The sequence below is a fragment of the Callorhinus ursinus genome, unplaced genomic scaffold, assembly GCF_003265705.2.
Source record: "Callorhinus ursinus isolate GAN/ISIS: 27379988/994484 unplaced genomic scaffold, GSC_fseal_2.0 scaffold58, whole genome shotgun sequence".
In the NCBI taxonomy this organism is placed as follows: domain Eukaryota; kingdom Metazoa; phylum Chordata; class Mammalia; order Carnivora; family Otariidae; genus Callorhinus; species Callorhinus ursinus.
The window spans coordinates 7,686,759-7,713,908 of NW_027397120.1; the positions used below are offsets into that span (position 1 = coordinate 7,686,759).

Genomic DNA, 27,150 nt, shown 5'->3' on the forward strand with positions numbered 1-27,150 from the left:
TACCATGATTAAATAAGTTTTTATTGTCACATTGAACTGCTTTGTCAGATATACACTGTAGGTTTCAGTATGGCATAAAAATAAAGATATTTTCCTGAATGTCAAAATCTGAACAGAGAAGATGGCAATGGCACTTAAAAAAAAAAAATTCACACTGGCGCTGAAGCCGCTAGAAGGGAGCTGATAAAAACCGGAACACTTTTGCAGATAAAGTGGTCTGCAACGTTTCAAATCCAATGGCAGTGGTGTAAGGCCAACAAAACCATGAGAGCAGGAAAACACAGACCCCACAGCGTGGCTCTCTGAAGAACGGCAGTCTGAGTATTTCATGTTTCAGTCTACGCTGGGTAACTTTGCATTGGAACTGAAGCTCAGGGAGTAAACTTCTTTCCAACAAAATGAAACTACTTTTTTGGAACTTGGATTTGAAGCCTCTTTGACACCTTCCTTATTCTCACAGGTTTTAGCTAGTTCAAAGGAAAGGCAGTTATGTCCCAAAGCATTAACTTTGTGGGCTGACCTCATCACTGTATGGTGGGTCTTGTCATTTCCAAACCAGGAGCCTAACGTGCTCACGAATGTCTTTAGTGGTTTCACACCATTCTGGGCAAAACTAGAAAACAAGCAGTAATTAAATAAAAATATAAGTGCAGCCCAACAGAAAGCCTCTACACATTCTGCAACTATCCTCCAAATAGCAATTAAAAAAAAAATAAGTATGGTTATTTGGATTTAAAATGAATCTTTATTCACCAAGATTCCCAAACACTTTATTAAATGTCTTTTCCTCCACAAATAAAACTAACACTAGGATTTGTCAGAAGAGCTAAATGAATTATATCCCTTATGTATGAACTCGGCTAAATCCACTGTGTCTGGAATCTGTTCATCATAAAACTCAGGTCTGGAGCATAACTCCTTTCCGTTATCCACTGCTGTGCATCCTTCATCTTTAAGATCCAGAACAGAGACCATAAACGTGGCTAGTGCAACATAGCAGTCACTGTAATTCCCCGAAAGAAAAATAAGTAATTTATTTTATGACATACTTATTTGGATGATTACTTACTGGTAATTAGTATTTCTACATTTTTTTTTTAAAGGCAACCATTTTAAGTGACAATATATATCAGGCTAGTAGAAAAAAGTTGAAACAAAGCCCTCTCTTTTGATCTCACAAAGTCATGCAGACAAGAGAAGGTACATCCGATTTGTTCCAATCAGGCTTCTTGGAATTATCAAAATTTCTTTCTGGCAAAGATGAATTTGGCTCATCATAGAAAGAAGGTTCTTTGAAGGCTGCTGCTAAAGTCGTTTCCCTTTGAAAAAGTAAATTTCAAGGCATGATAGTGCAAGAGGTAAGTTTTTGATTTATAGAACATTTATAGACTAATTGTGCTTAGTCTCTAATTTCCAATTTATTTTAAAGAACAGAAACTACGTTGATAAGTTTCACTTTGCCTAAATTTACCAGTACATCCATGAATCGCACCAGAATTAGGACAATTTGATTATCTTAATGATTCTGTCATGAAATCTGCACACTGTGTCTGCAGGTGAGAACCGGCGATGTGAGGCTCCTACCAGCTCTGTGCCCGAGTACCCTCCTGTGGGGTGGCCAGGGGTCTGAGAACGCAGCTCTCCCCCCAGATTAAGTCCTCAAAAAACTCTCTCAATAAGCAATTACGAAAAACAGTGCTAAGTGGAGAGTTTCTTTGTTTAGCTAAATCTGGGAGGTCTGAGTGTTCCTGGAGCCCCCGTCAGGATGTGTCATGGGTCGAGAATCCCTCGAATGGGAGTATTCACTATTAGAGGGTTCTGTGGGGTCAATCAAATTTTCATAATCACTGTCATCTGATTCCTCAACACTGTCTGCAGCTGCTCTTTGGGAAGGAGGAAGGTCTGTGCCACTTCCAGGATACTTCAGTCCAGCACTGGTGGAAGCATAATTGGAAGAACCCACAGCTTGAGGTCGAGGCATAAAGACACTGGTTTCCATGCGCGAATGGCTCAAAGTACTTTCTTGATTGTTTGGGTGAAAATCAGAATAAGGGGGAGGAGGATCAGAGGCCTCTGCATCTCCAAGTGCACTTCTACCTTCAGCTGCAAGCCCAGAATAGGGCATCCGAGGGCTGAACGCTGGCCCCAAACTTTCAGATGGCACCTGTCTGTTGATCATCGCCTGCTGCAATCCTGGATGAAAACAGAAAGAAAATCGTAATGCCTTCTCTATTTTCACAGCTTTCCATCTCAACGCATTAAATGATCAACTTGAATGTTCTGGAAAATGGCAACAAAGAAGTGAAACTGATGACGACTCTTAATTATCTTACATTTGCATAGTACTTCATAACTGACAAATCCTGTTGCTATACATTAATCCATTTAACCCTCAGAAAACCTTCTGAAGTATTATTGTGATCATCATTACTATCACTGCTTCCAAATTATTAGGCAAAGAAACCAGAGTTCAGAAAGGTGAAGTGACTTCACTAAAGGAGCGGCCAGAAGCGGGGCAGATGCAGGTCTTTTAAACGCAGGTCCCTGTGCCCTTTCCCTCCCAGTAATCACTGTGCTCTCAGACTGTGGTCTGGCACCACCACCCCTGGCACTCACCGGAATGTGAGTTTCTTCTCTGACAGGCCTCGCATCAAAAAAGTATATTTCTTTACAACTACCGGTCACAATACACTCATACACCATTTTCTTTCTTTTTTTTTTTTTACACCATTTTTTCCTTAAAAGTTTAAAAGTCCTATGGTAGGGGGCCAATTTTCCAGGTTCTGGACCATAAATATAGCACTTTTTTTTTTCCTTTCTTTTTTTTAATGTAAGCTCTACAACCAATGTGGGCCTCAAACTCACAACCCCGAGATCAAGAGCTTCACGCTCCACCAACTGAGCCAGCCAGGTTCCCAGCCAGCGTATTTTTATGCCTGCTCTGGAATAGTTCAGAGCATATCTGGACTCATATCTATATGAGTCCCTAGCCTTGAAAAATACTGGTACAAAATTTAGAAAAGAACAAGGAAAATAAAATCTCCCACAATTCTATCACCCAGATAACACCGTCAGACTTTTGGTGAAAAGAGCACAAGATCTGGGGTTAAAAGATGTAATTTAGATGTCAGCCCCACCCTCCTTTTCTGAATTCCAGTTTTATTATCCAGCCTTGTGTGTGTGAGAATGTGTATTTTAAACACAGCTGAGATCATTTGTTTATGTCATTTTATATCCTACTGTTTTCACTTAAGATTATATACTGGGCATTATCCCATGTCATTAAAAATTCACTTCAATGGCTGTACAATATTCCACCATATCGCTATGCCATGATCTAGTCAACTATTCTGCTATTTATTCAACTCCTCCAGTAGGTTGTTTCTCAGATTTTAGAATCATAAAATTGTGATTAATATTCTTATATGTAAATCCCTGTCTGCATTTCTGATTGTTTCTTGAAAAATGTAACACTACAAATGAATCAAATTATCACCTACCCAGAAATATAAATTATATTTTAATTGGTTTGCAAGTATTCTTATTAAATTAGGAGAAGTTATAAATTTAGCGTACGCATGCTAAGTCTGGTGGTATTATGGCAAACGTGTCTTTTCCCATATGCTGGGATCAACAGATTCTTGGGCCTCATTCTCATTCAGCCAGCTGGCTCCTTAGCTCAGTTGTACCCATTCACCCACAGCTACCAAAAACCAGACATTTAAAGCCTTTGCTGTGACCCTAAGAACTAAATATGAAGTGAAAAGAGTATTAGGTAGCTTCTTTATGTGGCTACGTGATGAACACAGGACGCGGTCCCTACACGCTAGGTTTGCCGGCGTTAACTCAGAAGCATCACAGCTGCGGTAAACAGATCACAGTAGTCGACTCAGGCCTAAGTCTGCAGTCGTCACTTCTCGGGATTTACTCTAACTTGCTTCAGCCTTTCTACGGTTACTCTTCTTTCTCTTCTAGTTTCAGATACTTGAAAGGGTACCATGAAAAAGAGTACTTCTCTCCTGGAAGTACGAGTGAATGCTCTTTCACCAACAGCCTCACGGGGGGCTTGACAATTACAGAGGATTCCTGTGATTCATCATATGGTTTGATGTTTGAAACAAGACGTTTCCCTGATACTGAACAGTGAAATTAGCAGGAAAACTCACTTCTTTCTTGCTCCTTTTCATTTTTCCTCTGAGTGATTTGTCTTCTTAATTTGCTCACTTCTGCCTGACAAGATTCAACAACTCGCTCACTCCTTTCTACATCTGCACACACTGCCTGAGGGAAAAATGACAACAAGAACAATCAGTTTCAAATCCAAGCACAAGGCATTCCATGAAGACAGCACGGACTGCCACCCTAGAGCCCAGATGCCTTATCGAGTTAAAAAGCAGACAGGTAAGGTAGAACAAAATCATGAAGGTCCAAGGAACCAGTATTGTTCACTGACTCACTTTCTTAATTTTGTTAAGATGATTATCTATTTAGCCTGTAAATTCTTGAAAAGTTAGGGTGAGGTGGGAAAGATTTAATTTTTTCCTTCAATTATGCTTTTTTTATTAAACTGAAAGAAGGATTTTTGGTACCAGTCTAGCACACAAAGGACAAACAAAAGATAAGACAGGAATGAGATGCTTTCAACTTTAATTTATAACCAACAATCAAAAATCAGATGCCACAAATAGACTTATTTAACAGAAAATATTTATAATTAGGAGGAGTGGAAAAGAAAGTAAGTTTCAAAGTCGAGACGCAATAAAGGCAGCTAGTGAGACTACATCTCTGCCATCCAATCACCCACATCAGGGCACTCTATGTCAGACTGGTGTTTGCAGAGCAGGCCTTATTCAATCAGCAGCGAGATGCAGAACAGCCACTTTGAAGTCGGCTGGACAGTACTGATGGTCTGCAAAGAGCATGGTCATGAATTTAGGACAAAAAGTTGTTTTTCACTGCACGTTCCTTCCATAGCAGAAATTCCAGAAACTACTGAAAGTAGGCCGGTCACCAGTGAGCCTCTTTAAAATTCCCTATATTGCTAGGTGGGCCGTGACGCGACTGTGGAACACGAACACTGGAAACTGCCTATTGTAGGCTTTCTTCTTCAGTCCCAGGCTGATCCCTCTGCTTTCTTCTTTTTCAGCAGCTGACTACATTCCCTTCTCTATTCCTTGGGGCTTCTTCAGGCCTACCACCCTCCTTCTTATTCTCAAAGCCTCTTTTGTTCTTAGGGTTTAGGGCAAATGACTCCCAAGAACACACTGGGGATGATGAAAGATCCTGGGAAAGTACTGTTAGCACCTAGCTCAATAAGTGGCTTGTAGGAAATGTTTCCACAAATATTTGTTGCATGAATGACTAGGAATGAACAGGCTCCAATGCGATCCTCCCACTTGATGGAGGTAGCGGGGGGCAAAGCAAGTGACCCAGAGCGAGGGAGCAGGGCTGTACCAATTATGGGTGCCCTGTGATGCAGTCTCAACTTCGAGTGTACTGATGGAGACAGCTGTGGTCTTACCAATCCTTTAAACTCGGAATAGATTTCCCGAAAGAAAACACTGTTATAAATGGGGTCACGAGTATTCAGAATAGTAATATTAATGCTGTACTTCAGAATCTCTACTTCAGGAGCATAATGAGGCAGCCTTTGGTAGGCTGGCGTGAGTAACCACCCTGCACATAGGAGATTATTTTGTGAAAGCACATTATGACTTTTGGACGATGATTCATTTGTTAGTTGGGAGATTATTAAAAATTAAAGTAGAATTAAAAGCACTAGTAAACAAAAACTAGTAAATAAATCAGTTACCTGCACTTTCTCCTGAAGTGCATTATAAACCTGATAAATCGCCCTGATGTCTTTCATGACTCCGTCCTTGTCAAAAAAGTCAGTACTGGAAGACAGGAAAAGAGGTCACACAATTACTGTAACTGCTAGGGACCCAAAAGGCATTTTCCTACCACTTCCACCTCGATCTATTACACAAACGCTGCAACTCCAAGAAACTGTCTCAGCAACAATGCCCACGCTACTAGAATTACAGAAGAGACAAAAAGAACCCATGTTACCAAGACAACTTAAAACATAATAAAAAACTATACATTTTTCAGTGGCCACATTTAGCTTTTGGAACCTCAGAAATACACATACTCTGTCCAAACTTTTATATATAAAAAAAAATTTTGTAGTAAATGTTTAAAAAAAATTACTGATAAAAATAAACTATCTGTTCAATCAGCATAAAATTCTGACATACAGTGGTAGTGGTCCAGAGGATGACCTGACTGCATTTTTCAGTTTCAATCACATCAAACTCGATTTCACATGTCTCCATAAATCTGTTAAATACTCTTCACAAAAGGCAGGAAGACATTTTCATTTCACTTTCAACTCACCCATGCTCTTTGATAACTTTGGCGTAACTCTGAGAAGTATTTGGCACTGAAGACACTTTATACTCCTGCTGGCTAGTATTGCCTAGATTGGGGATAGCAAGGGATATCCTTTGATTATACCTGTAGGAAAATCAAGAGAGATCGTGTTAAAGGCGCTGCTCTTCCTCAACTGTGGGTCTTGGCAGGAGGAGTTGGAGTCTCTGCACTGCTGAACTAACAGAAGGTCTCACAGCACACCTACTTGCACAGACAACCCAAGGATGCCTGAGTTAGTAGAAACTTGACTGTAAACTCCTTGAGAGCAGAGGTCTTGTCCCCACAGCAACTGGCAGAGTGCCGAGGACGTTGTAAGAGCTCAGGAAATACCTGCTGATTGATTAATTAATGAAACCTTGAGAATGGCTATTTAACAATTTGTTTTCATTGATGTTGATATAACATAGTCTACAAGTGAATTTCCAGAAGGAAACCTTTCTGTTATTTACAGATAGACATCATTACCATATTTTTTTGTTTGTTTTGCTTTCAAGAGTTCACAATGCAAAACCTTCATTAACCAGTAGGTGGATCAATTTGACAATTTTGTCTTTGAAATCTGTTTTAAAATTACTTCCAGAGCAGTAAAACTGTATGTATTTCTACATAATGGACTATGGAGAAGCAAATGATGATTTCCAACTGCTTATTCCTGTAAGAATTTATGCATAATTAACATATCTTGCTAATGCCTCTTGATTCAAAAACAATTTTAATTTATACGACAGGAAAATACCTTCTCTCAAAGAAAACTAGCTGAAAGAGAATTATAAAAGCTTTTCTTTAAAGATGCTATAAAATGCACATTTTCAAAGTCATAAATCCCAATTACATGTACCAACATCTTTACTATTTATTTGAGGCTGGTGGGAACGCTTTCTTTACCTTCGATTTGGTCTAAAGAGAACGTATTCTAAAGCATGAGTGGAATTGTTGGCGGTGGAGATGAAGCTGAAGAGAAGGAAGACAAGGTCGGGCACCCCAAGGATGCGGGTGAGCTGCTTATGGATGACCTGCTCCCTGTACGACATCTGCTGCTGTGTGTTTCGCCGGAATCTGTACCATCCAATAACTTTCTGCAATAAAAACAGAAGGAGAAAAGGATGAAAAGTTGCATGAAATCTTACGAATTTAATTCTGAATGTACCCATACAAACACTTGTACACATACTCGTAGCAGCTTGACATGCAACAGCTCAAAACTAAAAACAACCCAATTGTGGGGCGCCTGGGTGGCTCAGTCGGTTAAGCGTCTGCCTTTAGCTGAGGTCAGGATCCCAGGGTCCTGGGATCAGGCCCCATGTTGGGCTCCCTGCTCAGCGGGGAGTCTGCTTCTCCCTCTGCCCCTCCCCAACCCCTCTCGTGCTCACTCTCTCTCTCTCTCTCACAAAACAAAGAACGAGATGAAGAGCTGCACAGCAAAGGAAACAAAACTAAAAGACAACCTATTAAATGGAAGAAGATATTTGCAAATGATGTATCCAATAAGAGGTTAATATCCAAAATACATAAAGAACTCATACAATTCAACACAAAAACCCAAATAATCCAATTAAAAAATGGGTGGAGGACATGAATAGATATTTTTTCAAAAAAATCTGTATGTCTATACAGATGGTTAACAGACACATGAAAAGATGCTCAACATCACTCATCATCGGGGGATATGCAACAAAACCACAATGAGTTATCACCTCACACCGGTCAGAATAGCAAAAAACAAAACAAAACAAAACAAAACAACCAAAACAAAACAAAACAAAACAACCCACAAGAAACAAGTGTCGGCAAGAGTGTGGAGAAAAAGGAACCCTTGTGCACTGTTGGCGGGAATGCAAACTGGTACAGCCACTGTGGATGACAGTGTGGAGGTTCCTCAGAAAATTAAAAATAGAATTACCATATGATCCAGTAATTCCACTACCAGGTATTTACCCAAAGAATACAAGAACACTAATTTGAAAAGATACATGCACACCTATTGTCTATTGCAGCATTATCTACAATAGCCAAGGTATGGAAGCAGCCCAAATGTCCATCAATAGATGAATGGATAAAGTGGCATATATATATACAATAGATTACTCAGCCATAAAAAAGAATGAAATCTTACCATTTGCAACAACATGGATGGATCTAGAGGGTTTAATGCTAAGTGGAAGAAATCAGTCAGAGAAAGACAAATACCACATGATTTTACCTATGTGGAATTTAAGAAACGAACAAAGAAAGAAAGAGACAAAAAAACATACTCTTAAATACAGAGAACAAACTGGTGGTTGCCGGGCGGGGGGTGAAACAGGTGCAGAAAATTAAGAGAACACTTAATCATGAGGAGCACTGAGTAATGTATAGAATTGTTGAATCATATTGTACACCTGAAGCTAATATAACACTGTATATTAATTATACTTGAATAAGATATATTTTTTTTAAAAAAGGGCACAAGGAGACTTGCAAGGATATGTTCATCATCTTATTATGCTGATGGTTTAATGGGTGTATGAATATTTCAAACTTATCAAAGTATATACTATAAATATGTGTAGTTCACTGTATGTCAATTATACCTCAATACAATGACTTAAGAAGTTTAGCTTCATCAGCTCTAACTGTAGGATAACTAAACACTCTAAGTGAATTAAACTGATAGGCTCTCTGGAAGAATATCTCTTATAATGTGATCTGCCGGACATCTGGGAGCTTACTAAAATGCTCCTGGGCCCACCCAAACCTGCAGAATTAGAATGTCCAAAGGTAGAACCAGGAATCTGAATTTAAGATAAGTTCCTTGAGTTTTTTTCTTGTGCACATTAAAGTTTGAAACATCTGTTGTAGAGACAATTCTTTATCAGGGGAATAATCTTCATATAGCCTTTCTGTGAAACATTTTTTTTAAGTGAAAATCCTGTTTTAAGAAGTAAAGGTAGCTTAAAATTGTTAACATCATATTAAAATTAACAGTAAAGGGGCACTTGGGTGGCTCAGTGGGTTAAGCATCTACCTTCGGCTCGGGTCATGATCCCGGAGTCCTGGGATCAAGCCCCACATCAGGCTCCCTGCTCAACAGGGAGCCTGCTTCTCCGTCCCTCTCCCTCTGCCCCTCCCCCTACTTCTGCACACGCGTGCTCTCTCTCTCTCTCTCTCTCTCAAATAAATGGATAAAATCTTAAAAAAAAAATTAACCGTAAATTTAGGGATGCCTGGGTGGCATTGTCAGTTAAGCATCTGACTCGTGATTTCGGCTCAGGTCATTATCTCAGGATTGTGGGGTTGAGCCCGGCATCAGGCTCCATGCTCAGCATGGAATCTGCTTGAGTTTCTTTCTCCCTCTGCCCCTCCCGTTCATGCTCTCTTTCTCAAATAAAGAAATCATAAAAAATAAATAAATAAATAAGTAAGTAAGTAAATAAATAAATAATAAAATTTAGATTATCTTTTGGTACTTTCATGTAGGAAGGGAGTGAACCAACCTTTGCTGAGCCCCTGTGCCAGGCCCCCAGGTAGCTATTATTACAAATATTTTCACTAATTATTACAACCTTGGGAGGCAAGTAATATTTACTCCATGGGGTTCACATCACATGCAAGTAACTACAGGGACCAAAGAAATAGTTGCTGCCCTCATGGAGTATTACTGAATATAAAGCATAACTTCCAATTATATTAAAGCAATTAATTCTGGTATCTTTATTTTTTAAATTTTAAAATTTTTTAAAGGTTTTATTTTTTAAGTAATCTCTACATCCAACTTGGGGCTCAAACTCACAACTCTGAGATCAAGAGTTGCATGCTTTGCCGGCTGAGCCAGCCAGGCCACTCCAATATTCTTTAAACAAAAAGAAAACCCAAACGTTTCTGACAATATAAATCTTATAAAAGAGATGTTTTGTCCCAAGTCACTGAGCAAATGAGTGACAGCCAAGATGTGGAACCTATCTTTTCCACTGTACAATGGTAACTCTACAATTCCAAACTGGTCACATGATAATGGTCATGAAAAAGTGAAGAGTAGGGGCACCTGGGTGGCTCAGTCGTTAAGTGTCTGCCTTCGGCTCAGGCTGTGATCCCGGGGTTCTGGGATCGAGTCCCGTGTCGGGCTCCCTGCTCAGCAGGAGGCCAGCTTCTCCCTCTCCCTCTCCCACGCCCCCTGCTTGTGTTCCCTCTCTCACTGTCTCTCTGTCAAATAAATAAATAAAATCTTTAAAAAAAAAAAAGTGAAGAGTAGGTTCTAACAGGTTCCCAGGTGATGCTGATGCTGCTGGTCCAGGGACCACACTTTGAAAACCAGAGCTCCAGCTGAAGCCCCTCCACACATAAAGATGAAGGGAGGGAAACAAGGGTACCCTCTGAACACTTACCTTCATTTAATGAAACACTTAGATTAAAATACCATCCTTAATCCTTTCACAGTGGGGAAGTCATAATGAATCATTTCACAATGTATAGGTATATCAAAGTAACATAACACAATGTTAATCTTACAGCTTTATGTGTCAACTGTACCTCAGTAAAGCTGAAATAAAAAATAAAATACCAAAAAAAAAAAGTGAAGAGTGGTTTTTCTTTAAAAAAAAAAGAAGTGGATAAGAAAAACCATCGCCTGGCTGGAGGTACTGATGCCTGAGAACACGGCACATTACACATTACACTCTGGGCCTGAGGAGTATGTTGGGGGTATGAGCAGTAACACTAGAGTCAGCTCCTCTGGAGGATGGGGGTGTGTGTCTACTCCCTCCCCCGGCCTCCCCACAGAGACCTGAACATTGCTAGCACATTGGCTGCTCTCATGAAACACTCAATGATGAACAGAATCTTGCAGGTGGCTACTAGATGAGTCATGCTTTTCACTTCCGCGGATTCCAACTGTTTTTATCTGTATTTTCTGAGGAACAGGAGCCTTATACATTTATTTTGGATATCAACCGATAGTAATCAACTTATTCATTTGTTATTTGCTAAAAGAATAACCCCATTATTCTTATCAATGAAAGATGAGATGCCAAATTAATTCACATTCGTGACACCTATGATCTACCTTTTAGAGCTAACAAGCTAGTTGTAAGACTACTGAGAAACTACCTCATTGACACTAAAAAGCCCATTTCTGACAACTATGTCTGGGCCATGAAGAAAAACTGTGGACATTTTTCCCTATAACCTTATTTCTGCTGAAGTTTCTTAGACAACTTTTCACAAAGACTTTCCTCTCTACTCTCAACTAGACATTCACTTATACTTTTTGGAGCCAAAGCAATCATCCCCAATACTGGGCATGCTTGTCATCTTCACATTGTGAGCCTTTTGGCCTTACGATGATATTAAGGTGGAAGTTATGTTTATCATCATCTACTGCAGAACAGATGCTTCCAGAAGGCAGAAACTCCCCTCTCACTTGCTTTTTTGGCCTTAGCCCAAAACCTGAGGCTTGTGCAAACTTCGTAAATACAAGATGGATTCTGCCAGGGCAGTAATTCTGCATGTTGCAGTAGATGACCACCTTGTACCTACTGGGGGATTCTCGTATCAAGAACATTAGCCTTGGGGCGCCTGGGTGGCTCAGTCCATTAAGAGTCCAACTCTTGATCTCAGCTCAGGTCTTGATCTCAGGGTCGTGAGATCAAGCCCCATGTTGGGCTCCGCACTGGCTGTGGAGCCTACTTAAAAAAACAAAAAACAAAACATCAGCCTCTATCTTAAGCCTACCATTAAATAAAAATGTTTTAGCAATGTTGTGGAGTTTCTATATTTGAGACCACATGCTCTCCAGATAACAACCTATGGCAGGTATACTACAGATCAAAATAGCAAATCGAATTTTATTTTTTTATTTTTTATTTTTAAGATTTTATTTATTTGAGAGAGAGAGAGAGCAAGTGCGTGAGTGGGGGGGTGGGAGGGAAGGGCAGAAGGAGAGAGATCATGACCTGAGCGGAAATTAAGGGTCAGATGCTCAACTGACTGAGCCACCCAGGTGCCCCAATTTTATTTTTTTTAATAAGCTCTACGCCCAACGTGGGGCTTGAACTCATGACCCAGAGATCAAGAGTCACACATTCTACTGAGTCAGCCAGGCACCCCCCGGCAAATCCGATTTTTAAACCCCCAAATTAATTTAGAAATGTGTCCCTATCTACTGCTAAAAAAACTACCTGGTAGAGTCCTTTCTTTTTTTTCAACTTACTTTCAATTAGAAAACACTGTCACAAACAAACTCCTCACATAAAGTTCCTCTTCATCAGCAGCATCTCCCCACTCCCCTTCCCAAAGTAAACACTTTTAGGTTTGGTTGCCTTCCTTCCAGATCTTTTTCTGCACACCTGAATACTCATTCAGATTTTTGTTTTTACATAAAGCAGGCTCAAATTACACTACTTTTTTCCTGTAACACAACTTTGAGATCTTCCTAGGTCACTACCAAGAACTTCCCTCATTCTTTTTAATGGCTGGCTCATACCCCACAGTATAGAGGTGCCAGCACAACCTACTTGACCGTTTCCCCTAGTGGACATTTAGATTTCTTTCAAAACCCTCACTATTAAGCAAAGATTCAACAAACATACTTGTTATACTAGGTTCAGAGGCCAGGCTGCTGGGTTTAAGCGTGGGCTCCACCATTACACCCTGGGGACCCTTCAGCAAGTTACTCACCCTTGTTGCCTCAGTTGTAAAACGGGGGTGGTAAGAACAGCAATTTACCTTCTAGTTCCAACACCCGGAAAATGCTTAGAACGTGGCCTGGCGCAGAGTTAAACTATTCATTAAGCCAGCCTTTCGTATCTTTGTGCCTAGATGCGAATGTTTACTTGGGCCAGATTCCTAGAGGTGGAACTGCATATTTAAAATTCTGTTATTGCAGGGCACCTGGCTGGTTCAATATGTGGAGCATGTAACTCTTGATCTTGGGGTCAGAAGTACGAGCCCCACACTGAGCACAGAGATTACTTTAAAATAATAATAATAAAGAAAATAAAAAAATAAAATTCTGTTATTGCACAACTCTTCTCCTAAATGTTTGTTATCAACTTACATTCGCACCAACTACAGCTTCCCCATTTCTCACAGTCTTACCAAAGCTGGGTATTAGCAATCCTTTTACACTTCTGCTAATCTGATGGGCAAAAAAAATACTATCATGCTGTTTCGCCTTGCATCTCCTGACTGAAGATAAACATCTTTTCATTTCTTTCTTGGCCATTCGTGGATGACTTTTTCTTTTGTGAATTTCCCGTTCATATTCTTTATTCATTTTTGTCACTTTAAATTTTTTCATCTATTTAGAAAAAATACTTCAGGGCGCCCGGGTGGCACATTCAGTTAAGCGTCCCTGTCTTGGTTTCAGCTCAGGTCATGAGCTCAGGTCGTGGGACTGAGCCCCAAGTTGCGCTCCGAGCTCAGCGTGGAGTCTGCTTAAGATTCTCTTTCTCCCCCTCTCTCTACCCCTCGCACTCACGCTGTCTCTCTCTCTAATAATATCTTAAAAAAGGGGCGCCTGGGTGGCTCAGTTAAGCGACTGCCTTCAGCTCAGGTCAAGATCCCAGAGTCCTGGTATCGAGCCCCCCATCGGGCTCCCTGCTCAGCGGGAAGCCTGCTTCTCCCTCTCCCACTCCCCCTGCTGTGTTCCCTCTCTCGCTGTCTCTCTCTCTGTCAAACAAATAAAAATCTTAAAAAAAAAACCTTAAAAAACTTAAAAAAAAAAAAGAATACTCCTGTTACTTTTAATGTGTAGTGAGTGCTCTAGAAAACTGTGCTCTGATGAGAATTTTCATGGAATAAATTTCAGTTTTAGAAAGTATAAAAGTTGTCTAAAATATGAGAATAAATGGAATGAGGAGATAGGTTGGTGGTTGGGATAGGAAGGATGGACTCCCGAGAGATTCTAGAATATATGCTCCTGGGCAAGTCACTGAAAAAAAGAGTGCTGGACGCCAATGCCTGTGACTGCTCCAACTCCCTTTCCCAGGCGGACGGCGACGGGGTGACTCTCCGGAGACGGCGCACCTGCTGAGCGTACCATCACCCACAAAGCTGTCTGTCCTTTCTTCCAGCCCTCCCAGTCTCCCTTCCATCGCACCTGCTTTGCTTTCTGCTTTTCCAACGGATGGTGCTACTGAGGCAGCCCGCAGATCGGAAAGGCTGCCGACTTACTCTGCCTGCGCTCTTACTCCCGATGCCCTTCTTCAGACACCTTGGGGGCCAGGCCCCACAGTGCTGATTCTGTTTTTCCACGAGTAATCTTTTAAAAGCTTTTTCATAATACACGCTTCCAAACAAAGGCACTTTGTTTTCTATGTGGCAAACTGAAAACTTTTATATTTTTTTCCTCAAGGGATGGTTTAATAACAAATCTATTTTTCTGGAATTAATATTTCAAGGTAGAAAAGTAAAACCCACACATGGTACAAAAGAGTAAATTATAAATGAGATCATCAGACAATGCTGCAGCAATAAAACGGGTTCATTTTCAATTCTATTCAGACTTGCTTACCATACATAATCAGAACATTATATGCATATGTTGACAGAAATAACGAACACATTACCTTTTGAAAAACATTTATGTTTGACATTAATTGAACTTGAAAGGGTAACATCCAGAGATGTTTAATTATGACTTACATTTTTTAGAAATATTTTTCCTGGTTATAAAATTAATGCATGTATATAAGATATTTGCAAAATTATTTTTTAAATAACAAAAGAGAAAAGTAGAACCACCCAGAATCAACTCAACTAATTTTTAACTCTCTATATAGTTGTTTTTCCTTCTGATTTTTACATAATGGAATCACACTATAAATATCTAAATTTTTTCTATTGATAGGTTATAAACACCGTCTCAGATCTGCAATTTACCCTTAAAATCTACTTAAGTCAACAGAACTTTCATACATTAATATCAAATCATATTGTTTCATTTTACATTCCTGTCTGGTTTTAAGTTTAGGTGATAAGATAAAGAGTGATTTCCAAATCAGACTGGGCAACAAATAGAACATACCTTTCTCCGATCTTTAAGAATCCTGTCCAAACTCTCTTCGTTAACTTTGCTTGCATAGTCATAAAAACTGTTTTTTTAAAGAGAAAACATATTTTATTAAAATTGCATGGTATTATGGGTCACTGAATCCTAAAAGTTGGTAATCAAGATATAAAGATATTAATTGCTTATCTTCAATAGATAACCAGAGAAATCAATCTCAATGCTTTACTGATGATGTAAGGTATCTTTTGCATCAAAGAATACTCAAGAGACTGCTACATTCAAAGGGTATTACTTCCACATGTGGAAGGTACTGATAGCAAGTAATTAGGAAATGTGTGGTTTCCAATGGCTGTGACATCTTTTCCTTGTTTCTAAGTATAAGTTACTCATGGAGAAAAGAGAATACAGGAGCTCATTTCCTGAGAAATGCAGAAGGGAAATGAACATCTGTTGAATGCTTAAGAGGCTTGGTTGCATGCTTTCTCATCTTATTTCATTTCGTTCTTGCCTCAATGCTGTTAAGCAGGTATTAGAGCAGCCCAACATGTCCCAAGTTTTATTCCCATTATTATAGATAAAGATACTTAGGTTAAGTGACTTGCCTCAAACCAAACAGGTGGTAGATGGAAGAGCTGGGATTTGAAGCCAGGTTTGCCCCTCAAATAGACCTACCTGACCAGGATCCTGTGGTGAGTAGGCATAATGATGTGTGGGCTTTCTTACCACTGATTGTGCTTTTAGGAATGCCATCCTTGGGACACCTGTGGTGGCTCAGTTGGTTAAGCATCTGCCTTCATCTCAGGTCACGATCCCAGGGTCCTAGGATCGAGTTCCGCACCAGGCTCCTTGCTCAGCGGAAGAGTCTGCTTCTCCCTCTCCCTCTGCCCCGCCCCCCTCTCATTCTCTCTCAAATAAAATCTTTAAAAAAAAAAAAAGGGGAATGCCATCCTTCCTCCCTCCTCCCACCAACGTTAAGCCCAGGCCTTATAAAGCAGTAAGAAGGGGTGCCTGGGGTGGCTCAGTAGGTTAAGCAGCTGCCTTCAGCTTGGGTCATGATCCCAGGGTCTGGGATCGAGCCCCACGTCGGGCTCCCTGCTCAGCAGAGAGCCACCTTCTCCCTCTCCCTCTGCCTGCCATTCTGCCTACTTGTACTCTCTATCTCTCTGTCAAATAAATAAGTTATAAATCTTAAAAAAAAATAAAGCAGTAAGAACTTCAAGAAATAGTAAAAAAACAAAAACAAAACAAAACAAAAAACCCACTAAACTGGGAGTCAGGAGACACCAGCCCCAGCTCAGCTCTGCTTCTCACTATCTGAGCTTGGGCAAGTCACTTAACCTATGTGGTCTCCACTTCCCTTTTCACAAAAGAGTGTGGAGTAGACACATGATTTCTAAGGTTTCCTTCAGCTCTAAGAATTATAGGTGTATGATTTAAACTTACTTAAATCCTTCTGGGACATGTTTACTGACAGTGTTGTAAGGAATTCCTCAGAAGGGCAAGGCAGGGCACACCTAGAAGAGCTTCGAAGAGTCAGGGCCAAAGCAGACACTTGCATGGACCAAACACAGCCAATGCGTGGTCCAGGGCCTGAATCATTTCATTTGCTCTGAGATTCTTCTCAAATGCACTGCTTGTCTGGCTTCCCACTCCTCTTTCAGTTACATATAAATCTAAAAGTGATGAGGATCTTGGCTGTTTTCAGACTTTGTCCACAGGTAACCATGCTGCATGAGGACAACCTCTAAAATAATCAATGGATAGGGGTGTGGGTGGGTGGGTGGGTGTGTGTGGTGGGGCAGGGGGGTTCCCCAGGAGTTCTTGGGTACAAGGGCCTGGGTGTTAGGGCCAGATGAGAATGGGACAGGGGTCAGGGTGAAAGCAGCAGGGGACATACAGCAGGAACAGCTGGGCACCAGGGGTTGGCACGTGTTAAAGAAGGGAGTGCTGACCAAGAACACTGAATCCTACTAGTGTGCGCAGCTCGGAGAAGGGAGGTACTAGCTTCTGGGAAGGTAGAACACGCCCTCAGGGAGGTTTAAGAAAGAGCTGAAATCATTATACCAGCCAGCAAGTGGAGGGCTCTGCGGCTGAGAGCAGACAGAGGCCTGCATATTGTCTGGGGAGAAGTCTGGTGGGTGGGGGTTACTGGCCTTTGTCTCTCTCACCCTCCACATGTCTGTCATTTGCTCCCTCCCTTCTGAATGTCACTCCTCCCATTTCTTTCTCTTGCTGTCCTTTAGTTGGTCTTAGTATGCAACTGGTGTATGTTAATTTATATACACACAAAAAGAAAGTTCCATGTTCCCTTTCCTTACATTTTAAAGTTGAACACTGAACATTTTTTATTCTTCTTAAAAACACCCATTAAATTCTTTTATCTGTATGTGATTCTTTTTTTTAAAGATTTTATTTATTTATTTGAGAGAGAGAGAATTAGAGATAGAGAGCACTTGAGAGGGAAGAGGGTCAGAGGGAGAAGCAGACTCCCTGCTGAGCAGGGAGCCCGATGCGGGACTTGATCCCGGAACTCCAGGATCATGACCTGAGCCGAAGGCAGTTGTCCAACCAACTGAGCCACCCAGGCGCCCTCTGTATGTGATTCTTGACTAACTTCTTGCTCTGTAGCTGAAAAGCCCTTGCTTGGGAGGCTGCTGGAGTAGGCTTTCATTGTAAACCACTGAGGATGGTGGTTTGTGTGAGATTCTGTCTCACCCCTCAAAAGGGGTGAGAGATTTATACCATCCCCTCCCCTTTCCATAACCTAACACACACTGAATATACAAGTGAATTTGGATGCCCTCAGTTATACCTGTCACTTTATAGAGCCACAATCAGCTACAAGCCTAAATTCGCTAGTTTTTAATCAATTAATCTTTTAATAAGGACTAAAAGTGACAAAGAAGGATGTGGCTTACCTAAAAAGTTTTGAACACGGCTGATGATTATGGATTTCTGTAATTAGAAAGAAGGAACACGCTCAGTAGATCATGTAAGACACAGGCAAGTATGAAACAGTCCGCTTGTTTGTTTGTTTACTGAAACCTCAAACAATATAAAGACAAGTTTTCCTCTCCCAAATAGGTGCCGTGTATACACTAGTGAGGGGCGGTGTGTCTTCTTAACACTGAAACTCAGGGACACCTCAGGATAAAGTAAACTGGAGAACAGTTGTTTCCATTTGTCCAGGTCTGATGAGCACACATCTGAAAGCTTTTATTCGGGAACATGCAGCCATTGTGCACCCTCATGCAATCTCACCTAGTTAAACAAAGTGGAAGAGGAAAAACTAACAGCTAACTGGAAACATTTAATCAAAGTGGACAAGCAGTGTGAGGGCAGCTTGAGGAGAAGAGGGCCTAACCACCCTACCATCAATAACCCACTAATAGTTCAGGACAAGTTGGGCCAGGTGTTTTGAAGGGGAAGGGAGGAGGAAGCTCTGGAGGCCTGTTAACCCCTTCAAAGATGGTCAGCACCAAGGGAAACAGTCCTTTATAAGCAGATCCTAACAGCTTCTGGAAAGGTTGCTGTGATTAACCAGAGTGAACAATTCCTTCAAGCTCATCAGGGGGCTTAGGATCTGGGTTGCTTTCTAAGACCATGAGACTAATTAACCCCTCGATCCTATTAATAACATTCTTCTGGACAGAGGCTCATCACCTGTTGTTTAAAAAGCCACAGCCACAGAGTTCCAGGCTGCAATTTTAACGCAATTAAAATGAAACCACGACCTTGGAGGCCATGGGACTATGCCCATTAGCTTCTGTACTGAGGTCAATGCGGCCAAAACACACGCACAGATGCAATCCTTCCACTGGAAAGACGAGTTCATTGCCTGGCACGGCTGTTGACACAGTGATGCAAATAAGAAAACTTCATCCAGAAATTGTTCCTTCTTTTACCACCAACAATAATACGGTACACCATCCTACATTATTTCTGCAATACTATTAGTAAAGCAATTAGAATGTGGAACATTTGTGGCAAAAACTTTACAGAGGGTTCAGGAAAAAGAAAGAAAAGCTCACCTTCTACTTTAAAGGAACGAATATTTTTTAAAAAACCCTAGAGTCGATCTGAACCCCAAATACACACTGCTGTCATCAACTGCCCCAGCAGACTTCTGTCATGATTTACAACTGGGATTAGAAGCACACTAAAGATATGACCTAGATATCATGTAGCATTTGCTAAAGGAAGTTGAACCTTTCTCTATAAGACTTTTTGCAATGCCTAAACACTCCATGGAGAAAACAGGGTGAAGGCCTCAAACATGATTAAGCTGCAGATTGGAATGAAGCTGGCTGGCACAGTGACTGATAAGATAGACCTCTGGAAACAGGCAGGAGCAGGGCAGCCTCGCCTGGGATTCTAGAGTTTGCCATGCCTCTAGAGTTCATTCACACGGCAGATTCCTCTTCATGTATATATGGCGTCTCTGCACTCATTTCCTTAGAAGTCCTCCCCCACTCCCACCCCACCCCTACATCTGGCTGTTCTCACTGATCTTCCTACCTCTGCTTCCCCTTCTGGTGGAGACTCAACAGTCCCACTACTTCCTCCTCCATCCTTTCCGATAACTGCAGTGGTATCATCTAATTAACTAAGGAAGCTCTTTGGTGGCTGCCTGCTCCCTCCCCTTCTAGAACTAAGGGTGGACAGCTCTGCTTAAAGTGAGTCAGCCCACCTTTTAACACAGAACGCGACACTTCATGGTTCAGAACGTAGCACTCTATATGAAGTCCTTACTGTATAAAGTAAAAGTGTCTGTGCATGGATTCAGACATTTGCAACAAATAACAACTTTGGTCGATTCGTTTTATTTAAAACATCTTATTCTGGAGATTAGGCTGTGCCAGAAAATTTCTTGATACCAGTGGTCTGGAATACTACTCGTGGCACTTTACCTAATGTTTGGCCTTTCAACCCAGGTTTGGAGTCCCTGTTTCTATTTCTAACATGTACTTATTTTTAAAAGAAAATTATTACAATGATGACAATACATTTAAGATAATACCAGCACTTTGCCCATGAGATCCACAACCGTTTCACACAGTGAACTGAATATAGCTAATAAATTACACATTTTGCAGAAGATGGTTGTCATGGCACTGCATTAACTGGGACTCTATCAATTGCTAATTCTCTGTATCTACAATACCATGGAAACGTATTTACTGCAAGAACCAGAAGGTTTATGAATCAGATACGGTGCATGAAGCTATAGAATTTCAATTATTTGCCATTCTATTTCTTTAAAATAAATAAATAAATAGCCAGAATATTCATCAGAACTGCTATTTTTATGGTCATGCCAGGTAAGAGAGCTCTTTTTTGCATGGTTTGCTCTCCGTTAATTATGTCTGGCATTTTAACCTTCACATACCAAATTAGTTTTGAAAATCCAAGTTCAAATAATAAAACTACACTCATGTTCAATGAAACCAAATTCTCCATTTTAGGATTTTAAAAGTTAAGCAAAACAGAAACAAAACCTCAGTGAAAGAAGAGCTGTATACAGCATATCAAGTCTTTATTTAACAAGTCAGTGTTGTGAGGAGTGGGTTTTATCGTTTGGCTCCTTTAGGAAATGAACTGTTTCTTGTTTTCCCCCAATCCTAACCCTACCTCAATCCTCATCTTGTCCTAGAAGGCTATCAGAACTAGAAGGCTTGAAATTGATGATGTGGCCCCAACACAATCTAACCTGCCAGCAATATTTCAAACCAGAAACCACTCACCTTCACACATTCTGTATTTTCATCACATAGAAACAGGCCAGATTCCCTGTGTATCTTGTGTACTCCTTGCTCTCTGTTCCCCTGAATGCACTGCCCACTGACCCTAAGTTCACCTCCTTCATGACACCTTTCCTCTCTACTGCTTTCACTCACTAGCAGGTTTTTTTTTTTCAACTGATGGGATTTTCCCTGTTCCTTTCTTAACAGTACTCATCTCGTACGGTTGTCTGGGACTTCTGTGCACTTGTCTTATCCTCCCCACACTCCAGGAATATAGGGATGCATCTGGGTATTCCTCTCATTGCCTGGCACACACCTCACACACAGATGGTCAGTAAACGGTGGTGGCCTAAGTGAAATGTCCCTTGCTGTGTTCTGAGTATCAGGATATGCTATTTGGTGACATGCTCAAGGTGCAGCTGAAAGGAGTTTGATCCCTATTTATCAAAGAGAGACTGATCCAAAGAGAAAAAAAAGAGAGACTGATCCAAAGACAGTGGGGCGCATCTATAAATACTCCTTCATCTTCCCCAGCAATCACCCCAAAACTGACTATTTGGCTTGTTCTTCAGAAGGCTGTGTAGATTTAGCAAATAGCTCATAAAAACAAGTGTGAACATCTTTGCCAGATCCCTCTAGGAAGGACCAGCCCCAAAGATCCTTGCATTACAGTATGTGGTGATGCTGACAATGGGGAATAGCCCAATATGCGAACCAGGGGTTCACTGTGGTTTTTAAGAGACTATCGAGAGAGAGCACACAGCAATTCAGTAAAAGACCAGCTGGTGGATACGAGTTTTATAGACTACTTAAACTTACAGCCAGCACGGCAAGTTCACAATGACTTATAAAACATTTCATACTAGCTATCAGTGCAAATGATTTGCGTTGTGCTTTTAGCTGCTTTTTATGTACTCTTTTTATCTTTCAGATTAAAACCAGTTAAGGACCAAAGAACAAAACAAACAGCATTGATACAGAAAAAGTATTTTTAAGCTCAGTGACAAACTCACCAATTACTTGCAGAAATTCTGTGTTGCTGATTTGTGAGTCACTGATGCTAAAGGTTTCCTCTTGTCTTACCTCTCCCAGCAGAAATCCTTCCTAAAAGTAATAAAAAAAATAGTTGCAGACTAAAAATAAAGATAATTTTTTACTAGAATTAAGAGGAATTGAGGGCATTATAATTTTATAATAATTTTAACAATAATCCAAATAGGCTTGCCGTATAAACTACTATTCTATAAACCAACAAGACTAAAGCAATCTGAGATATATCTATTAACTGGATTGTTTGAAAAAAGGATTCCATACACGATGAAATATTTTAATCCCTTCAAAAAAACCCTGTTTTTTTTTTTTTTAAGCAAAAATAAGGACAGTGAATTCATTTCCTAAATCCTACTAAGTGTAGTAACCAATATCAAAAAAGCTCAGGAAGCAGAAATATTCCAAGGTTGTTTTCTTGAAACAGCATACAATTTATTTCATTGTTTTAAAAGCACTGTTAATGATACAAGGATAAAGAAGTTAACACAATGCACAACGAACTGCTCCTGTACAGGGTGCGGGAAATGAGGATTTCAGCAAATAAATCACTCACATGAACGTCCTTCCTTAATAAACACTGAGCTTAGTTTCTTTACAGCTCTGGAGAACATAGGCCATCAATCCTGGCTTACGCAGCACACAACCTACTGTGGCAGCACTTGCTGCTGTGTTGAGCACAAGCATGGCTGGAGAACGTTAATTCCATGTGCCTCAGTAACTTCCCTATAGAGGGTGAGCTAACAGGCTGCCCCACGATCTCCCTTCCTGGATAACCACATGTTTTGCTCCTTCCCTCTGTTTGGCTCTTTACCCAAACCGCACCTTATCAGAGAGGCTTTCCTTGGCCAATGTAACAGAAACAGGGCGTGCCAAACACTCTGTCCCCTGCGTTTTCTTCCCAGTCTTCTCCCAGTCTGCCATAGCACATCCTTAAATTAACAAACAAATGCCTACACCTATTAAATTGTAAGCTCCATGAGAGCAGGGACTTTGTGCTTGTTCATTGTTGTATCTCAGCAACTAGCACAGTGCCCGACACACAGGAGGTGCTCAGTAAATACTGGCTGAGGATATCTGTGGAAACAATGACCTTGTACTACATACCTTTCTCTTCCAGGCTGACCCTTCGAATCAATTAAAGAGATTGTCTAGCTTAAAAACATTACCAGTTGGAATCTGTGGGAGTGAGGAGGGAGAGACAGACGCTTTACAGCATAGCTTTTGTATTGGATTAGGGGAGGAGTGTCCTAAATTCCCAAATCGTGTATAGGGCATTTCACAAACTTGAGTAATATACAAATCCCCTTTAAAAAAAAAAATTCTCTCAAACCTGAAGGAATATCTATGACTACTAGTTTGAGAAACAGTGACTAAAGAAGCTTGTTTTATCCTATGAAAGTCTTTCAGAGAAGCTTTCTCTTTGTAACAAGTTAATAAAAATTAAAGTGAAAGCAATTTTTTTTTAAATTCCTACAGAACTTTCCATTTTAAGAACATATCTCCAGATCCCTAGTGTTCCACAGTCTAGGACTGCCAAATTTAGAAAATAAAAATATAGGATACTGTTAAATTTGAATTTTAGATAAACAACAAACAATTTTTATGTAATATTTAGGATATACTTACACTAAGAAATTATTTCCTATTTATCTGAAATTCAATTTAACTGAGGGCCCTGTATTTTATCTGGCAACTCTACCACAGTCCTCAGTTTGAAAAAGTCAACAGTGACAGCAAGACATTCTAAAACTAAGTTAAACGAATGCTTTTTATCTGCTGGTCTGGATTACAGGAGCCACTGTTACTTTGTAGCAGGAAGAAACAAACTATGGTGTGTGGGATGAATCTAGCCTCATGCCTGTTAGTGTACAGCCCAAAGCTAAGAAGAGTTTCTACTTTTAAATGGTTGAAAAAAAACAGGAGGGGCGCCTAGGTGGCTCAGTCGTTAAGAGTCTGCCTTCGGCTCAGGTCATGATCCCAGGGTCCTGGGATCAAGTCCCACATCGGGCTCCCTGCTCCGCGGAGAGCCGGCTTCTCCCTTCTCCCACTCCCCCTGCTTGTGTTCCTGCTCTCACTATCTCTCTGTGTCAAATAAATAAAATCTTAAAAAAAAAAAACAAAACAGGAATATTTCATGACATGTGAAAATTACATGAAATTCAAACTCAGAGTCCATAAATAAAGTTTTATTGGAAACTGTCATCCTAATTAACGTATTGTCTATGGTTGCTTTCTCTGTACAAAGCAGAACTGAGTAGCTGCTACATAAACCACATGGCTCACAAAGTCAAAAATTTTACTTATCTGGAAAAAGCCTGCTAACCCCAGCTCTACAGAATGAGTGGTTTTAAACTAATTTCTTGCCTGGACAAAACAAGAATGTGCTACAAAAGCAAATTTGGTTCCTCAACTTAAAAATATATAAAATTGACATTAAAGTATTCCACATATATAATTGTGGCAAGGTTAACATAACCAGCTATGGTCATATAAAATACACTTGCAAACTACTGTCATAGTGAAAATTTCCATGATGTCTAGCACCACGCCTGGCACAGCATAGGTATTAAAGGAATAGTTCTTGAATTGAATTAATAACAATCTAAGTAAAGTAGCAACTCCCTGCCATTTGCAGAAAAACTATCTGCTTTTCAACAGGTAGCTGCTTATTCTTACAATAACCTTGCTTTTTACATAAACTGTGATATTACTAGGTACTCCAAGCACTAGAGACGTTAAAAAGCCATTATTCAAACCATATTTAATACTTCCATGGACACTAGGAGTATCACAAACCACCTATATATGGAACTTCATTACATTATTAAATAGCTGGCTGTAGTATCAAAGGCCTTAGCATCCAGAGACATCTACTAACTCTGGAAAAACCCACGGTGTGTGTATTCCTATCATTAATCTCTACCATCAACACTATAGGAAAAGTAGAATAAAATTTAATGCCATCCAATTTACTAACAGAATCCCCTCTATGAGATCAGTTTTTATTAATGGAAGCTAAAGTTGCAGACATCAAACCAAATCCAGTTCCTTAGTCTACAGTGCATCATTTTGCTTTGTAATAACCTCAAAACCCCCACACTTATTAAATGAATTTGAATAACTCACTATTAAGATCTCTTAAAATCCTCTCAATTTGGTGGACAGATTAAATATGGACTTAAAGATAAAAATTATCTAGTTTCACAAAGAAACTTCCATCTAGGCGAATGACATTAAAAAGACAATTCGTAAAATAAAGACATTGAAGCAGAGAAGCTCTGCTCCCTCCGAGCTCCGAAGCCTATGCATTTCCGATCACTCATACGTAGGCCTGTCATTTCCCTACTTCACTACGACTACCGCCGTGGTTTTAGAACATTCGCCAAAGAACTAAATATGCAACTTCAAGGCAAGCAGACCCTACACCTAACACTCCTGTTTACATTCCCCATTTTCCATCGAGGGGGAAAAAAACACACGAACGTATCTAACAAGTATGAATAGTGACAACCATGGTTTCCCTCGTCGCACCGCATGACAACCTGTGAGACCGGCGGGCGGGGCTGCGTGCCCCGGCTCCTAGAATAAAGCTCGGTCTCTCCGCGCTTTGCTGACCCCGGGAGCCCCTCGCAAGTCTAGAAGCCTGACTCTCAGGGAGGGGCAGGCGCTTGGTTTCCACTAAGCGACTCCTGACACTGCCGGCGGCCAACGGAGACAAGCTTTGCTAAAAGGGAGACGGCCGTCCTGAGAGGGCCAGGAGGCGGCAGGCACTGAGTGAGGGGGCCCATCCCAGGGGCGAAGGAGACCTAGGTGGCAGGAGCTCGCCGGGGGCGGGAGCCGCCCGGGTCACCAGCCCCTCGGGCCGGCCCGGGAGCCCGGGGGACAAGCCGCGAGTGGTCCCGTCTTGGCCGCAGGCACCGGCCCGGGACGAAGGCTGGAGGCTCCAGCAGCCGCGGCGGGGGGCCCGGCACCTACGTGGTCGGCGTTGCTGTTGGCGCTGTGGAAACACACAGCGCTGAAGGTGTAGCCCGAAATGGAAGCCGCCATGATGGAAATCTCCGACTCCCCCATCATGCCCTGCGGAGGAAACACAGCCTTCCGGCCAGCCCCGCCCCTTGGCATCCTGGGAAATGAAGTCTTCGGCGGGTGAGGCCAAGGGGTCGAAGCGCCCGCAAGCGAGGGCTAAGTAAAGCAGGTTTGCACGATCGGAACCGACCCCGGGGACGTGTCTTCTGCGTGGGTTTTGCGCCCAGCGTCCCTCAGACACTGCCTCTTCTATATAGCCCTTGATAGTTCCCCAAATCGTCTTGTCTCTGCAAATTAAACTCTTTCTGATAAAAGCCAACATTGCCATGCTCAAGGATGAAAGGAAGGCGACGATTCAAGAAATTGTATGGTTTGGATTCGACATAGAAGTAATATGCTGTGATTTACATTTTCATATGACCACTCTGGCTGCAGTGTCGAGACCATAATGTGGGGGAGGGAGACGGGGTGGGGGGGAGAAGGGTGGTACTCCAGTAGCCCGCAGCGGGGAGGACTAAGGTGGTTTGGGGGTGGTTGGAAGGGAAATGGTGGTAGCCGTGGAGGTGGTAAGAAGCGATTGGATTCTGGGTACCAAAGAACACGAATTTAATGAAAAATCATGGAAAGAAGAAAAAAACAACAAAATAACGGTGAGAATAAAATATAACGAAGTTAGGAAAAGAAAGTCAGGGATCATTATTCTTCAATTCGTTCAATCTTTTAGGTTTAAAACTGGACTCCTGATCTCCCACAAGGCTCCTTCTACCACACTCTTTCCAAGTTCAGCAAATGGAACTGTTTTCTGACAGCTGCACAGGCCAAAAACCTTGGAATCATTATTGACACGCCCCCTTTGATCCGTCAGCACATTCTTAAAAATACATGTAGAGGCTTACAACTCAACACCAG

General features: G+C 41.1%; 1 protein-coding gene across 2 annotated transcripts; it reads right to left on the reverse strand.

Annotated features, from left to right (window-relative positions):
* On the reverse strand, positions 1–26,302 carry ABRAXAS2 (abraxas 2, BRISC complex subunit). 2 transcript variants are annotated; one of them, XM_025880185.2, is made up of 9 exons: positions 26,191–26,302; positions 22,179–22,269; positions 18,340–18,376; positions 15,437–15,503; positions 7,321–7,511; positions 6,400–6,519; positions 5,813–5,897; positions 4,167–4,281; positions 1–2,193 (listed from the first exon to the last, which is right to left on the reverse strand). In XM_025880185.2, the coding sequence occupies exons 1-9, from the start codon at positions 26,287–26,289 to the stop codon at positions 1,724–1,726; spliced, it is 1,275 nt and encodes a 424-aa protein (XP_025735970.2). In that variant the 5' UTR covers positions 26,290–26,302; the 3' UTR covers positions 1–1,723. The 2 variants fall into 2 exon arrangements, with proteins under 2 accessions (XP_025735970.2, XP_025735972.1); XM_025880187.2 differs by lacking the exons at positions 1–2,193; positions 4,167–4,281 and adding an exon at positions 4,317–4,909 and having other exon boundaries at positions 26,191–26,278.
* Positions 26,303–27,150: the final 848 nt, after the last annotated feature.